At 35.1% G+C, this 18,662-nt stretch overlaps 1 protein-coding gene across 23 annotated transcripts in view; it reads right to left on the bottom strand.

Annotated features, from left to right (window-relative positions):
- The window catches only part of KCNMA1 (potassium calcium-activated channel subfamily M alpha 1), a 438,076-nt gene that overhangs the window by 227,051 nt on the left and 192,363 nt on the right, over window positions 1–18,662 (bottom strand). For all 23 annotated transcript variants that reach the window (XM_088059361.1, XM_088059362.1, XM_088059363.1 and 20 more), the window contains one exon: window positions 12,850–12,911. In XM_088059361.1, coding sequence (XP_087915487.1) covers window positions 12,850–12,911 — 62 coding nt within the window. The remainder of the gene's footprint in view (window positions 1–12,849; window positions 12,912–18,662) is intronic.

Genomic DNA, 18,662 nt, shown 5'->3' with positions numbered 1-18,662 from the left:
TCTATACAGACACACAAAAATACAGTATTATGCAATATATGCTAACCAGCACATATAATATGTGAGCATAAATACAGCTATTGCTGAAGACAGGTTTCACCAGCTGGAAACAAATTAAATTCTGGGCATCAGTTCAAATAATACATAGTTTCTGCAATGTGAACTGAAGGAAAAGTTCTCTTCATGACTAATAGTATGATATTATTTTTGTATTGGCTAAATGGGCAGCAGTAAAAACAGAGAACACTACATTAATTTTGCCTTCCATAAATAGCCAGAAAAGAATAAAAAAATGCAGGTATTCATTGAAATGAAGCACTCAGGAATCACTGAAAATGTAATGACCAGTAGTACTCAATATAATTGCAAAATACTTGAACTGAAATGTCAGATATAAAATAAAACTACCAAAGAGTTAAGGGGGGGAAAAAAAAAAACAAAAAAAAAACAAACAAAAAAAAAACCTGCTACGGTGCTTCAGTCTAAGACCTTGTACTATTTTAAAAACCAGAAAATGAGTTTGTTAAATTAATACAAAAAAGGGGGCATTAAAATGTGATTTATAACATGTCTAGAAATACCTCTACAAAACGTTAGCAGAAAGTTCACTAAGAAGAAAAAAAATATGTAAATGGAAGATAAAAACAAATATTTAGATTGAAAGCTAAGACAAGTTTTTAAAAGCAAGGTCAGTTAACTACTGCAAATATCTCTCTATACAAATGGAAAACTTTCTATCACATCACATCTCTCAAATGAAGTCTAAGTATCTTTCTGATCAAAAGATAACTGTTTAAAGCAAAATACTGTATAAACTGTTATATTCAAAAATGTTACAAAATTACCAGAATAGGTCATTTGGCTTAAATTCTAGAACCACTGGCATTTCACAATCTCATTTAGCCTGTTCCCCAGTCTAAAACCACAGGAATTTAAAAAAAAAAAAAACACCAAACTATTTAAGAAATCCTCAATCTAAGATATCATAATGTCTTCACATGCATCTAAGAATGAAATTTAGAAAGTGAACTATGCCCTAGTTTTATAATAGGTAAGTAATCAACAATAGTGGTTCAGGAGGAATCTAATTTTTAGACTTATTTACTCTTTATAAAATTTCCAAAATCAATAAACAATAGAATCCATTTCAACTGATGTTTCCTTCATTTAGCATTCACAGTTCAAAGAATATCCCTGGTACTACTTCTGTTTTTTAAAATATAAGTCACCTATGAGTGTTGTGACTAATATGACTCTGAATAGCAAACTAGCCAACATCTGAGTTCAGATATATTAAGTCACCTTTTACTCAGAATTAATACTGTTTAAAAGTATAAATATAAATAATATCAAAAGATACTTCATATAATCCATATAATGTTATTCTTATAATTCCATTTTTTCACAGGAATGGATGGAAACTGAGCCACCTTGGTTGCAAAATGATCTTTCTCAGCAGAGATAGAGTATAATTAAGACAGAATTAAATTATTACATGAAAATAGAAAGCTCCTTTGTTTTGAGAGAATATTAGACTCACAATGTTAACAAAAGCACATATGGCTGATGCAGTATCTTTTAGGGCTATTACATTTCTTAAAGAATCTGATAGGTATCACAGTCTTCCAGCAAACTCATGCCATTTCCAGAATTGTAAAAATGTATCACTTTATGGATGTTATAAAGAAACCAGCTTGCATAAAATTCACTATTTCTACTCATCAAAGTACAAAACCTGTGAGAAAAAAAAAATCTGCAAATCTTTAAGAAAAACCATTGCAGCAATATGGTTTTATGCACCATGGAATTGTTCCACTCAAGGGGCTGGCCCCCAGTTTTGAGGTGAAATAATTGCCATCAGTAGCAGATTAATAAATAGCCATGAGCAAAAAGTCTTGCTAAAGAGCAGCCTGCTCCACTCCCTGTAATTGCACTAGATTTGATAAGAGTAATAAAAATTTATGACTGTTAAAGTGAGCAAGATCTACTACAGTGCCACAAATTGCCATTTTAATATTCATCACATTTGTACTTAATAGTTTCTCCTACTGAGTTTGTATAGGGTACTCTATCACATGTACCTGGTGCTGAACACAGCTGATTGCTTATCACTGTTCTCATGCAGCACCATTTCTGTGCCTCACCAATAAAAGGATAAAAATATTGTAATGCTCCATTACAAATTTTCTTCTATACACAGTAATTAGATCTTAGAATTCCCTTTTTGTTCCATCGAGTCTTTGAGGATTCAGAATAAAAGGATGGGGGTTGGCACAGAAGAAAAGTGGGATAGTGATGTTTTTTACATTGCGCCAGGGATCTATAAAAGACTCAAAATGCTCACGAAGTACAAGGAAGGGAGGAAAGCCTGCAGGTATTCATGTTCTTGTATATGGGATTTCCCTTCTCTTTTTTTCAGTATTGCTGGATTCCAGCTCTGGTATTTACTGAAGAGAGAGAGCTCTTTTCCTCCTGGTTGCTTAATTAACATGGCACAGTTGGCCCTGTGACTCTGTCAGAAATGACACAAGCTTCAAAAGTGGAATGGGTGTCCTTGCTGCAAGGAATTCTATTTTTAAGCAGAAATGACTCATCAACTACTGGGGTGTCCCAAAAGCTACAATTTGTCAAGCTGTCAGGAAAAAAGGGAGGGGGAAAAAAGGCAAAAGAAGTCACATCTTTATTTGTATCTGTATTTTGTATCTGTAGCTTAAAAAGCAGAGGGGTAAGGCTGATTATATGTTCAACTCCACTCTGAAAAGCAATCTTCTATGCAAGCCATGTTGTGATAACAGCTATATGGTCTGGTATTTTTAAAACCTCGGCTGAGTTATCTTTTATATTATATAGATTTGGTAATTTGTCCAGTGCTAAGGAAGAATGTTTCTAGCTCAGTGTGCACAACTAATCTGTCTACAGGGAAAAAAAAGCACAGGACAAAAAAAATTGCATTGTCAGATGCTTTGGGATGAAACAAATAATGCAGACACTCATTTGGAAAGAAAAAATAAAAAGGTTCAAACCTGTTATAGAGGTTCTAAAAAAATAAAGGTTCAAACCTATTATACACTGGTGGAGTTTTTGAAAGAATTTGAATTGTAGTTTAAGAATATGTTCCCATAGCAATACTGGAAGCACATCAAGCAACACAGTATGAGTTTATGAAAACAGAGAAGTGAAACTGAGCAGGCCATAAATGTGATCTATACAGTTTCATTACACAAACTGACCTTCAGATTATTGCGTAGGTGGTAAAACCAACACAAGTCAGGTTTCCTGAGAACTTGTTTCCAGTGAAAGTTACCACAACCTAAACTTTTAAATCTAAGTAAATAAATGCTAATCTAAATATTTTTATCCATATTTCTTAAGTCAGATCAAAGTCATTATCCAAAGAACGTGTATGCAAGCATAACAGTGTCAATAAGCTTATTTTATCGATGCTCTATAGACAAAATTATTATTCAGTGACAATAATTAGTAAATTGTAATTCATGCCAGGAAGTAAGCTTGTGCTTCAGATGCTGCAAAACATGTAGTGCTGCAACACAAATATAATTTTCAAAATAAATATAAACTTAAAAGACTAGCAAACCACAGGAATGAGAAACCGAGATTTCTATTATAATCAGTTTTTATCCATAGTCATGGGTAGAATTTTAAAAAGGACATTGGTTCTGGGGTTTTTTAGATAATAGAGATAACTTTTAACACTCTGGTTTCACTGGACTCAGAAACTTGAGTTTATGCAGAGATCTGAATTGCATATTTTACCAAAACTAATGCAAGATTTATGCAAGCAGGGCAACAGAGGATAAACTCCTGAACTTAAAACATCGTTTAGAAGTACGGTTTTCTAAACATGCCTGATTATGCCTGACATCTGCCTTCAGGTGAACCTTCAGGTGAAAGACCTAACTCTTGCACAAATCAAACTTTGAGATCCTGTCCTACAGAAGCTAATGGAATTTAGAGCAGATGGGAATAATCTTCCCAAAACAGAACTAGGAATCAATGAAGACTGCCAGGAATCAACTAGAAGCAGCTGTCAATTTGCAGTTCATTTTCAGCCTGATGTTTAACCCCATGCCTTTGGATTTCTCAGTACACAAAAGCAGAAGCAATTCATTGGAAAAGAAAGACACAGTTTGCAGTTTGGCACACAGGAGGGTTGAATACACCAGTGTCATCCAAATGCCCTTTAACAATGGGCACTTGCTTGGAGAAAAACTGCCAGGTGAGGCAACAATCTGCTACAGCCTTTGTCAAGCCATTGCCTTGCCCCCACCACTTGAAGGCCTTCAGGTATCCCACATGAAGCAGAACAGCATACAAAACCAAACCATCCCTCAGCAGAGAGAAAAGAATTTGACTCAAAAGTATAATATAACATCAATGTCCAAACATACATGTTTAAATGTATTTCTTGCTAGTAGCTCCAAAACAAGCAGTAAACTCACTCGCCATAAATGCCACTTGTGATAAGGTGTCAGAATGGACTTGCAAAACAGTAGGGGGAAAAAAGAATTTTCCATCTTGTGGTACTACGTATTTGTTAGATTTGTTATTCATTTTCAGACAAGAAATAAAATGCTAGCATCTAACATCAAATTCTCACAAACATTCCTGTATGCCTACCCAGATTTAAAAAAATAAACACTGATCAGCCACAGATCAGCAACACTAAATAACCAAAGTCTTATCTAAGTAATTGTGGCTTTGAAATGTAAAGCAACATGTTATGAAAACAGTTTTCCCTGAGCTGGGATCACACATCTTCCTCGGGCTTAGATCCATTTCAGTCTTCTGAGAGTCTCTGAGTTTATAAGAATAATCAATGAGAAACTGTGTTACAAAAGATGATGGTGTTAAATGCTCACTTTTTAATCAATGGCATTTTTAGGCAAAAAAATATTCCTGTAAGATTGAAATTGTATAAACACCCTTGCCACTCTTGCAGGCTTAGATCTTCAGAGCCACAATGTGGTCTTAATTTCCTTTGAGCCTCCCAGGCCACACAGTCAGCTTTACATTGCAGAAGACATAATAATCAGCTGTCCCAACACCTTACCAACCAAAATGTCACCAAGTATAACTTGTACAAGCCAAATACCAGCGATGCAGGAAATTCCACAATCATCCTATGATTCTCTTTTCCAATATTTCACCACTGTCACAGCTATCAAACTTTCCTTAAGTTCCAAACTAAATCTGCAAAGTCGTTTAGATTTTATCATTTCTCCAAACACCACAGAGAATGTCCTTTGAGTACCATTCCACTTACCTACTGGAACAGTGCCATGTCTGCCCTTCCTGAATTACAAGGTGTGATATTTTAGTGTAAAATTCTGCTTCTTTGAAGAAGCCTTGCAATGTAAATATAGCTAACAAGCTATTCACATTAGACAACACCTAAGTCAGACCTCCATTTCCACCCAATTTCCTCCATTCATCCTTCAAAGAGAGAAACCTGAGAGAGCAGCATGTCTTACTCTCCTAAAAAGTAGTGTCTTAAAAATGAGCCAGTGATACAGATTTTTGCCTATACTGAAATAAGATTTCTGTCAATTAACTAGAAACTGGAAAAGGAAAAACTAATGGCCAAATGTTTATAAAAAAATAAAATTAGTACATTCCACCTAATCCTTAAAAAAAGAAGGATTTGATTCCTGAAATACAGTACTCTCATTTGTCTAAGAGATGACAAGACTTTAAACCATATAAAAATTGGCTCATGAAAAAGTTAGGACTTAGCTATTTAACAATCAAACTCTTAAGCCTGCTATGTTCAGTATAAACACACTAATTTACGTGACATATATTTACTTAAAGGCCCATCTAGCAACATTTTTGTAGAAATAAAGTCAGTAAATATCACTGCACATACAAAGTTTTGCTATTTCAGATTACTGACTTACTTTTGGAATAATAAGATTATACAAACTTGAACTTCAGTGATTCCTGAGCATAGCATGCAACTGGCTGGAGCTGGAAAGCTACTTTGCAGAAAATGACCCGAGTCGAGAAGTTCACTATAATCCACCCATGGGCCCTTGCAGTAAAGATGGTCAGCAGAATTTTCCAGGCTGCTTTAGGAAATGTGTCTCCAGCATGGAGACACAGACACAGGGGAGTGAGACCAGTGGAAGGCACTAAGATGTTAAGGGACTGGGGTCCTGTCATATGAGGAGGGATGAGACTCTTTCATCTGACAACGGCTCAAAGACTCTTATAAATATCTATAAATACCTGATGGAGCCTCCTTCAGGTATTAAGAAAACAGAGTCAAACCCTCCTCAGTCGTACCCAGTGACAGGTCAAGAAGAAATGACAGTTACTGAGATTTTTTACTAGGCCTAACACTTCAGAAAAGTAATCCCATTGGAATTTATTGCATCATCAAGGTTGTGCATCAGAATTACTAAGAATTTCTGTAGAGCACCAAGGGACAAAAACAGTACCCAAAAATTTCCCTAGAGCTTGATTTGTCAATTATTATGGAAGAAAATTTATTTTTGTTTGCCATTTTATCTGAAACTCATTCACAATGTTTCTCATTTAATTCATTTGCAACAATTCGTTTCCATTATTTAGCAAATACAAACTACTGGTGTTGATTAACAGAAACTTCATTACAGTGTTTTGTCTAGAGAACTCAGAATATTTCCATATTGCCTAAGCAGAGCTTCTATACCACTAGCAAAAACCAGTGTAATCCAATGTTATTTCATTAACGTAATAAACACCTACAGAGGAATTCCCTTTATTCATTATTATAATCTCCTAAATAGATTGGAGTTGTTGAGGTAGACTTTTACAAATTTTATCTGCATATGATTTGCCAAACTCAAGCTCTCTGAACATGTCAGAGAATGAATGCAAACACTGAGCAAAGAGATGGATAGTACATAAATCGTGCATCTAAATTTTCAGCATGCCTCACTACATCCAGATTTTTTAATAATTCAAGATAACACCTATAACAATTGGTGGTTAAGGGACAATGTCTAACAACAAAACTAGGAGACATATAATCATACCTAACCCCTTTGTCCTAGAGAGCCAAGTGCATAGTAACACATGGACAATCATTACCAGACATTTTTTTCCCTCCACTGTGGCCTGTTTCTTTTGATTTTTGCCTTATAATAATCATATCACTGCTGTTGCTGGATTTGACTCATAATTAACACCATCTGTGCCTAACAAAGACCTTCAGTCATTCTGGTGTTCAGTTGCCAGCAGAGGCCATGCATTGAGCTGCACACCCACCTGGCTTCAACTGTAGCATGCTAATGAAAGAGATGAATTTAACTATGGACACTTTCCCAGGAAAATTTGCAGAGCAATGAAGAAAATTAAAGATCATTGTCACAAATATAGCTTTCTTCTGGAAATCACTTTTCAATTAAAGCACTAATGGTGTACACTCAGTACTGACTACAACCACAGTAAAGGTGAAATTAAAATACTTATGACAAAAAAATTTTATTTAATGATATATCAGTTTAAAGGGTATTGACTGAGGCTTTATGAACCACAGATTTTGCAATTTGCTGAGAATCAGCAGTAGGAACAACTGAAGATACAATTCTGTTAAAATATTAAAATCCAAGTTACTTCAAAAGAAATACTCTCAAGAAATCCACTTACATATTTAAGCTAAATTTTCTTTGAATCAGAAAATTACACCTATCACTCCATTTGACAAGTGAGCAGTTAATAAAACTAAGGGGAATTAAAAGGGGTTTTAAAAAAGAGATGGAGACAACACATGTAACTGGGTTTCCTTGGCATAGAACAAAATTTATCAGCTCACAGAAATGGCCAGAAACTGATGAAGTGTTAACAAAATTAAAATTGGCAAAATATTAAAATTTTACCATGCCAACAGCTGCAAGGTACTGTGGGAGACTTCCCTCCCAAGAATGCAGGGAACAATACTGTTCTAATCTACTTGCCAAGATACAGACCAGTGTAATTTTAGCAATTTCAGAAATGGTAAACATAATCTAATGGCATTTCCCTGAACTAGATCCCAGATTTTTAAGTCAACTTCTACATCTCCTAGTCATGCATCATAAAAAACTGTATATATATTAACTCTACTCTTTACTTAGTATGAATGAATGCTCCCATAGCCACTTAGCGTGGGTCAATTAGTGTCCTAAAACAACACAGAATTTTATAAACATAATTAAAATATTTTTGCAAGAATAAATTTCACTGCAAGCAGGAAGGCTTGAAACAAAGTTTAGTACAATTTAAGTCCTACTGACTTAACTCCTCAAATATGAAGACTGAAAGAATATGTAAAATCTGTACACACTCAAAATACTGATAAATACATACTTCAGAGTACAGAATCATGAGCTGCACAGGATATCCTCAGCAAAATTATACAGCATAGCCCTAAAACTGGTGACTTGAGAAAAAAAAATATCAATCTTTTGCTGTTATATATCTTGCAAACTGAGAAGAAATAATAGATTCAGAAAACCGAACTGTAACTCAAAAGCTATAATAAAATCAAAGCTCAAACTGAACTTTTTCTATGAACTGATTTCTGATCCTATTAGACTCATCTTCATTTTTTTTAATACATCAAGCTAATAAGATCCACTCAAAATTCAGCTGTAGTATTGTTGATTTACAAATTAAATTAAAATTGCTGTTTCCTTGAAGGGCCATGAAACTGAGAAGGAGTCATCAAAATGCTCTGCAGATTATTCCAGTTAATATGGAAAAGCTTAATGATTTGTAATGAAAATGAGATTGGTCTCTAAAACCACTTGAGCATTTATGTTTACACAGACTTACTGAACTATTCAGATAAACTTCATACCTCATACGTGACTGTAAAAGGGGTAATGCAGCCTACACAAATGAAAAAGACATGATTTCTCCTGGGCAATGACACTGTATCTGTAATAAATTTAAATAAATCATCCTCACTAGGCTTGCAGTACTTTTGTAGAACATTTTGCTGACCAAAATCAAATGTCTTTCAGAAGACAAAACACAGGAGCAGTAGCAAACAAGCAGGAAAGCCAAACACAGTACATTATCACAACTTATTCTCAAATATTCCCACAATAAAAGAGAATTCATAAGGACTTGAAACAAAGTGCTGCTTTTAGGGAAAAAAACATTTTTTTCTTGTAAAACTTTCCAAGAGAACTTGCTAATGACACTTTTCTCCTTGTGCTAACACACAGGAAACTTAAACAGAATATATATAGATTTCCAATGCATCCTTCCATCCTAGTTCATTCCCGTGCTATGGCAAGAAACAAGCATGAATCCTCCAAAACAAGAAACCAGACTTTTCATGTTGCATTGTTTTGTTAAGCTACTTCTAGTACAGTATCACTGACATATTTCCAGCTAAATTGCTACTAAACAAGTAGACAAAATCACTTATGTTGGAATCATAAAGTCTAACTGTTAGCATAGGTGAGAAAGACTTGTTTCACCCTAAATAATAAAGACAAGACCCAAAAAATGAACTCAAAGGTAGCACAGGAGACAGAAGAAGCACAAGAAAACTTTTCTTGGAGGGAATCACAATCCTTTCTGAAAGTCATCCACATACAGGAAAAAACACAAAAATACAATTAATATGTGCCTTTAAGAGTGAACTTTTATACAGTCAGATATATATGTGGATACTTTATATATACAATAGAAGTTGGACCAAAGAAAGAATAATGATGCAGTAGTCAGAATGTCAGCAATGAAGTTACAACCATGACAAGGCAGCTTCACACTTAAATGTGTTTCCATCTTTCTTATAAAATGATTTGATTAATAGTTTGTGGTAGCTAAAAGTATTTATTTGTGCTCTCTCTCCTGTCATAGCACTGATGAAAGGGGTATGGAGATGTGGAGGGTATGTAGGGTATTTTCTGATAGTTTTAGAAACATATAAAGCTTTAAAAAAGTCACTAAGAATAGACTAAGAATTGACTAAGAATAGACACATTTGCAAAAAGCACAAAGGAGATGTGTATGATCATAACTGTGCCCATTTTTTGTGATGAATTATGGTGCAGAATCTGAAGTTTGTACCAGAAACTGAATCAATACAGAAATACTTAATAGCAACACAAAGCTACTTAATTGGCTCTGCTGAGATGTAAGACTAACTGGAGGATGTCGAAGCTGCACCACTTTCTGCGCTCACGTCTCTCCAAAGAGCATGTGCTGGATGTGGCATTTCATCTGGTACTACTCTGGCACAGTGTCTTTCAGGGTGATCAACTGGGTAACATAAAAATGTTCTTAGTTCACCCTCCTTAGCAGCTGTGACAACCTTCATACTTCAGCCTTCATACTACAATTAATCATGACATGTTCTTGCTTGGAAAAAACTATGGTCTTTTCAGTCTTCCCTTCAGTATCTAATGAAAGAGTGTTGTTTTTCCCATCTTTCTTGATGCCCCTTCAGTATGAAGTCATGCAGGATTCCTCTGTGGATATACCATCATTTCATCTATAAATCTATAGACAGACTAAGGGTCTTGGATTCATAGATCACTGGCAAGATCTACTAGACGACTGCTCACACTAGCACTCTTCAGCTCTGGACTGAAGACACAATTTTTCTCACCCTCCACGTAAGAGCCAGTACCAGATGGAGTCCAAGGCCCAGGCAGAGCACACCAGCTCTGGAATGCTTTGTTAAGGAAAAGCATGTCACCATCTCTCTGATGGGAGCACTAGAGCCCATTTGTCTCCACTGATCCAGGGCAAGCTGGAGTCTCTGTTGTTCCAGCTGCTTTGTTGAGGATATCACAAGCATTCCTCTCATCCTACCTTCATTATTTCCTGTTTGACCAAATTCTCAAAGGAATTACTTTTTCCAAGCATGCACTTGTGGATCTTAAACAGATGGATATAACACTGTATTTGACTCTGCATTGCTGAAATGGGTGTCAGGTCAGCAGAATAAAATTAAGCAGAATTTTTCCCTTTGGGGATATATCTGGGGTGTTTCTAACATGAATTAATCTACTAAACATTTACAAAAAAAACCCAAAAAAACAGAAAATACCAAGATGTGTGTGTGTGTGTAGAACTAAATGAGGGTAATAGGGAAGAAAGGAGTAGAAAACAAAGAAAAAGTGTGCAAGTACAGTACGCTAACTTCAGGTTCCTGAATTTCAACTGCAGCACAAGTTAAACATTGACTAAAAACCAAGAGAAATGTCCAGGTAAAACACTCATTGATCAAGCAATCAATAAGCTGGTAGCATTACATGGATTAGGTGGCCCAAAGAAAGCTCAAGTGTCCCAGAGATTCTCCCATGTTGTCAGCTTTGCTCTCCTTGAGGAAAACAATCAAAGACTCAAGAATTCAATGCCTAGAATTCATTATACATTACATTAGTTTCCCAAAAAACAATTACCCCAACACATAGCTGTAGTTGATCTGAAATTGAAACATAAGTAGAAACAGGTTTTAATCTATTCCACACTTTTGACATGGAAATATCAGGCATCCAGAATCTTTGCCATTGTGCTTTAAAAAGTTTTACAAAGGTCTTCATAAAGGGACCACCTTCCTTCAGCAGTGACATATTAAGGAAAAATTGCTAAAATTAAGAGAAACACTCATTGCAATGTTAAGAAGGAAAACCAATTGTCCTCAGTGCAAGGGAGCTCAAGACAGAACTTGAGTTTTCCCACCACTTGCCTCCTCTCCACAAAGAAAATCTCTACCTTAGTTATTTGCCTTATATTTGACACATCTGCAGCTTCAAACTCTCACAATGCAGAGCTGGCATCCATGTATCCAAGAATGTTTTTTGCTGATGCCACCACTTTCCTAAGTATCAGGATGTACAGATGTCAGGAGTGGAATGTCTGATTTTCTGAGTCCCAGAATTATTGTTTTAGAACATAACTACTACCATTACAGACAGTAGGCAGGCTCACATGGACTGACTCTGGCATACAATCTTAACTGTTGCATTAATGGAAAACCTTAAACTAGTTCAGAGAAAAACAGTAAGCATGTCATCATAGAACTTTAAATTGCTATCGATTCTTCAGAATATCACTCTCCCAAAAGAATTGTATTCAGGGAAGAATATTTTTTTAAGCCCTTTTTTATTTGTTTCTTCTGTGTTAGGCTCCCAATCTACTGGCAGTGTCCAGCTCGATGTGAATGCAAGGGTGGAGTATGAAGGATATCAGATGAGTTACCATTGTTTGCATCAAACCACCACATAGCCTGATGAAACTTTCTATTGCCTGGCCAAAACCACAACACTGTATGATAATGTTAGTGTAAACCTAAAAAGTACTGAGATGATTTGCAGGCTACTAGTAGTTCACCTTATCTTGGTAGAAACCTATCACGCTCAGAAGCTGGAAATACAGAGATGCAAGATACAATGCTCCTACTGTCTAATTCATGCAGAGGTTTTCAGAAGTGTTCTTGTCAGTCTCCCAGGATGCTTTTTACCTTCTTCAAACTGCAATTTTCTGACAAATATTTTTAGCCTATATTTCTTACCCTAGTCTTGATTTTGAAAGATTCTACACATGCATAATGAATATAAAAACTGTAATTTTGCAACAGTATGTATAATCTCAATGCATAAAAGTAGTTTTCCTCTCCATTCTACAGATACAATGTGACTGTGTTCAATTAAATTTATATAATTTTCTTTCTTTTTCCCATTCTTGAGTTATTTTTGTAGAACCTGTGCTATTATAATATATATATTTGCACTCAGGCGATGAGACCAAGCACTGATTTGAAGTAGATGAATGGAGAAATTTAGAGATGTGTAATTGCTGCAGGAAAGGAGAGAAAGGAAAATGTATTCAAATACTCACTTTGATGAATCTATGAAGTATATTACAAGAGCACCAATACTAAGAGCGAAGACTAAGACAACCTACAAAAGAAAAGAGAAGAGCAATTATTTAGCAACATTAATAATTTATTCTTTTACATATGAAAAAAAAGAAAACAAAAATAAATCATAAGCTAGTTTAATTTCAGCTCTGATTTTCTTTAGAAAATTACTCCTACTTGAACTTCAAACATTATATATTGTCATAGAATGCTTTCTTGCATTGAAAAAGAGACAAACAATCTGGCTTTATCAGATCTATCCTTCAGGATTCCTCATTGGTGCATAAAGTAAGAGTGAAAACAGATTAGACTGAACTTCCGTTCACATGGCTGTGAAACCCACAGGAAAACTGTAAGACTGCACTCCTGTCCAGTGAGACCACAGTGAACTTTTAAAGCAATACTTGATGCAGCACATCCTGACAGTGATGACTTTTGTTAACAGTCTTAATAGTTAAAACCACAGATGAGCACTGGAATAAAAAGCTCTTGATTCAATACAGGCTTCAGACCTCTTTCTGAAGCTGCTATATTATGAACAAGCCTGACTGATGATAACAATGCAAGGAGGGGACACACAATGCTTTCATTCTAAGCAGACCTGAGACACTCCTCTGCTCTCAGCTATCACTCAATGCTATAAAGGCAGCATCTGAAGCAATAATTATGTAATAATTATTACATAACCAAACTCTGAAGCTCTGCATGGCCAATACCAAACATGTACATACCTTCCAATAAAATAAACTCATTAATGTATTAATGTTACATAATTACTACTACTTGTTAAAATAACTATTCAACTGAAAGCCTGAATTATTTTTCCTTACTTTCATATCTTGTTGACCATAACATTTTTTACTTTGTGAATGTCTGAAAAGGTTATTTCGTCCTGTTATCTTACAAGTATCTGTTGTCTTATCTGATGCATTATCAGCTGAACCAGTGAGATCTGTCTGTCAAGTTCAAGAATCAAAGCCTGAAAGTAAAATTTTTGGTACCTAAGACTACTAAAATGTTAATATCTAGAGTTTAAATCTTCTTTCATTGTTGCAAGGTGAAATAAGCTATTAAATTCATATCAACTGGTAGGAGTCTCACCATCACAAGAAATTATAGTGCTGAACAGAACTTGTGGATTGTTATCTATACATACCCCAAATTATGATTAGCAGTGATCCCAAGGCCCCCTTTTTTTTTTTTCCTCTGAATTAAGATACTGGGAATCAAATTATCATGCACACTGTGCCCTACCTGTTGGAATATTCCAAGCTGCACACAATCATGCTTTGGATCTGAATCAAATCTACTTCATTATTTATTATCAATCCATTTCAATGAAAGTCTTAGTTTTTTTAAAAACAGAATTTAAAAAGGTGCTAAGTGTTCTGAGAACACAGAGCTTACTTTTTTGGCAAAAGTTTTGATTTTGCCCAAACCAGTTTTAAACATAGATATTCACTTTTAAATAATTTAAAGTCAAGCATTAGTGAAAATGTTTTATTCTGCATTCTGTGGAATCATTTCTACTCTAACAGCACCCCCAAAACCATTATTAAATATAAGTATCTCTTAAAAAACAAACAAAAAAACAATAAAATACCAAAACAAACAATCTACTAATAACAAAAGAAAAGAAAAGAGGAAAATAATAACCCCAAAAAAGCCAAAGTACAAAAGAGATTTACCCTATGGCAGGAGTTTTGGGTTGTAGAATGCTGAAATGGCCACTTAATGCTGAAAATGAAATTTGAAAAACTAAACTTGTAATCCATTTGGGACTCTATAAATACTCTTCTCATTCTTTCAAGTTTCACAAAGTACACAAGGACTTTGTAAAACTTAAAGGACTTTTATTTTCCTTTTCACATAGCAGGTCTTGAGTCACAACATTCAGTCATTGCCTCCTACCCAAAGGATTCTTGTAGAGCAAACCCAGCATAACACTGGGTTAACAATCATAACAATTAATCATCACTGTCCTGCTTAAATGTTACTGAGATTCTGGCTGAGACCTTCCAAAACACTTAAGGCTTTTCAGTGTTCTGTGACAGTTCATGTAACTGCCACAAAAATGCAAATATCTGTATTTTGCAAGGAGCCCTAGATTCCCATGCCTCGGCAAACCGTGAGATATGTACGTATGCAAGACTTCAACATTGCCCTTCTGTAATATGTATACCTCATTTTAAATCAAGGCTTATTTTCTCTTCTATTGCCTTGAAACCTGTGCCTAACATGATTCATAATGTCTCACAGAATCTCAGAAAGGGTATCAGAAGAGAATGGAATCTTAAACTCCATTTCTTTTCCCTGCTAGCAGAGAAACACGTTTTTCCTTTACTAAGTGATGGAGAAATTGAGCTGACCTTGAAACCATCAAGTGTGTTGAAAAAGCAGACCTTGAACCAATCAGGTTAAAGTTATACTAAAATATAAAAAAGAAAGGAATAGATTTTAACAAACCCCAAACTCTTGTATGCTTTATGATAAAGTCTCAGATGCAAGGTTTTTACTGTATTCCCATCTAAATAAACTGGAGTGCAACCTGGTCATTCAGACAGACCCAGGACAACAATTACTGAGTTTGTTCTAGTGCTCCCTAGATTACCAGGGGAGATAATGTCTATTTTAGAGACCTTACTATGCTTGAGGGGTGTCACAAACATAGTCCCACACACCAAATTCACAGCAACTAGAATCTGAGGAAGGGAAAAACACTTATGTATGTGAATTGCTGCCTTTTTCATTAACTAAGTCAGGGCAAGAAGCCTGCTTGCTCTGCTCACTATTTCAATGCATTTGCCAAAACATTGCAATTGCTACACATCTATTATAACCCCTCTGTACAGAAGAAAAGAATCCTTTAATTTATAATAGCTTGCTGTTTGTTTAAGATGTAGAAATGTGCACTCATATGCTAACAGCTATACTGACTAAGCACTTACTAATAAATTAAAAATAAACACCTATCTTATTAAAGGAAATATGGAGAAATACATAGAATATTTGCTACATATCCCTAAATCTTTCATAAAAAATGGGAATAGACAAAATCCAACCCCAGATTTCAACAGAAGTGTAGAATGACTTTTTGAGGCAAGAGTCAGAGAAACTGCAGATAAAATTCATCTAAGGAAAATAAAAAATGTTTTGACTGATTCCAAGATGTTTTAGAAGTGCTTTGACTGCAGTCAAAATTTAGGCATCCATAATAAATACAAAAAGAAAAAAGAGAAAGCAAAAAAGGGGAGTTTTGATTATGGTGTAACAGCACAATACTATTGCAAGCACCAACTCTGAGAAACACTGTCTCAACTAAGCCCACCTTCCAGGCCCCAGCCTATGTAACAAAGGGATAATCCAAGTGGTGGCACTGTTCCCCCTACAACTCCTTAAGTGCATTTTGAATTAAAAAAGTGAAAATGAAAAGGCTGGTCACATTAGACAGGAGGGCTACAGTAAATAATGAAGAGCCATGTTCAGACTCTAGAGCAGGGACTTCAGTCTCTCATACCCCGTAACACTTGAACATTCCGTGAAAGTTGAAACAGAGCTCTTTGAAGTTTCAAAAGCAAATTCTTGCTTATACAAGATTAAATTATCCAAACATAATTAATACAAAATAGCATAGAACTCAAGAGGCAAAGCAGAAAATCAAAATGGAATAATCGTCTCTTGTTATTTTCCTCCAAAATTAAATATCAAATATTAAAATAGGAAGCATGCAGTGAAAAGAGAAAAAAACTTTCAGAAATCTCTAACTCCTAAGACCTCAGGGCATCAAAGACTTCTTGTTTTTTCCGACAACACTCTGTTCTGTACTATTCTTCAAAAACGTTTTTTTCAAATTCTTATTCTATGGTTAAACCATTCAACCCAAAGGCTACTGTAATGCTTAAAATATACTAGGTTGTTTGTTATTAATATTTTTTCGAAATTCACTTTTCATTTCTACATTCACAGAGTAAATTCTGTTAATAAGTTTTATCAGTTAATGTTAACTCACTTTTATCAACTGTGATTTAAAGTAAAATTCCATTCATTTTTATATTTATAATTAGTTATGGAGAATGTAAATTATTTCCTATATGCATAAAGCTGAAACTTCAATGATCCATTAAACTTTTGTTACACAAAAGTTTTAACAAAAAGTGTTAGAAGTGTTTAACAAAACTTCTGTTACACAAAAGTTTGCTCTACTAAGATGACAACAGCTTGATGTTTTGATCTAACTTGGATGAAAATTTTCATACCTGAAATTAAAAGATACAATAAAGGTAAAAGGTTTGGTAAACCCCAAACGTCCTTTAACCATCAAATAAGAAATGAATTCTAGTTGTTTTATAGACAGAATTTACTTGTCCAGATTTGATAGGCATGAAAACCTCAAAAAGCTAAGGACACACCTGCTTCAAGTTACATTTCAGAAGTTAGGAATTGCTTCTAGCTTGGCAATCCCAGCATGAAGTTACAGACTCTAGATGTACCCACATCTGTGCAATTACTGCAATTTAACAAAAGTAAGACCTTCCTGACCATAGAAGATGCAGAATGTCTTACCTAAAATTGCTGTCCTACTAACTGACACCCTATATGCAAAGAACAAAATTTGGAAATCATTCCATATAGGCAAAGCCATAAGTGGTAAGAAATGCACTGCAGCTGACACAAAAAACTGAGCAATTTATGTATCTTAAATTAATATAACGATAAATTAAGTTCTATTATTATAAAACAATATAGATGCTTGCTCTAAAAAAAAAAAATCAGTGTTCTACCATTTTGTACTGTATTGCTTACTTTGAGATGTTTTTATTTCTGTTACCTTTGAACATGAACCAGTGAACTAAAGCAGCTGCTTGATGTCAAACTACAGAATCCAACAGTCACCTTCAGAACTTTGTGATTTGTACAGTCAAATAAAATGTATTCAGATTTTTACAGAAATTGGTAGTAAGTTTCTGTTTAGAGGCCATTTTTCCCAGTACACCCTGCCAGGTAACCAGGAGTAAAGCAGAAGAGAATTTCTTAAGTCCATCAACAGGACCTAGGACCGTGCTCTAGATGAAGCTGTACACTGACTTTTCTCTGGGCTTGAACACATTGCCCTACCTACAGTCTTTCAGCCTTTTCTTTACCTGGGCCCTCCTGGGCCAATATAAAATGCCCAAGGCAAAAGCACAAAATATCCACCATCTACTCTATGGGGTCATGAGCTCCCAAGGGGTCCTAGAACGCAATTCTACCTCGTCCAGGTGTGTTAGATCATATTTCTTATAGATGAAATATTCTCTTAATATTTTCTAGAACAGCTGCATTTAACATTGTTCTTCTCTTTAAAGAAAACTGTCCAAGAATGCACCAGTTGTGAGCCACCTTGTAAAAGTAAACCACTAAACACAAGCAAATGATGGCTGAAGCAAACAGAAGAAGAAAGAAGTGACAAAATCATGAAAAGACTAAACAAGATTCCATCTTGCTCCCACCAGCAATAAATGCTAAATGAAAAGCTCAAAGAAACTGGGAAAATTTGTCATTTACCTTTTATTTGAAAATGCAAGGAAACAGATTTTGCTATTAATATATTCCCTGTATAAGAGTCATGCTGGTCACGACATAATACTATGACCAGGCAGCAGTGATATATGTGTTGATGCTCATACAAATACAGGAAAAGTGCAAATTCTACAGCCAGCACCTGCTCTTGATTACAGTGTACATGCTAACAGCGACTAATCTTAAGGGTTCTGTCTGCTGGGCAGTGTCCTAGCTATTAAATCTGTCTCAG

The sequence above is a fragment of the Pseudopodoces humilis genome, chromosome 9 (genome assembly GCF_049639895.1).
Source record: "Pseudopodoces humilis isolate 2021_Gansu_Grassland_sample_001 chromosome 9, ASM4963989v1, whole genome shotgun sequence".
NCBI lineage: Eukaryota > Metazoa > Chordata > Aves > Passeriformes > Paridae > Pseudopodoces > Pseudopodoces humilis.
Note: the sequence above shows the minus strand (reverse complement) of the source record. Positions and strands in the feature narration are given on the sequence as shown.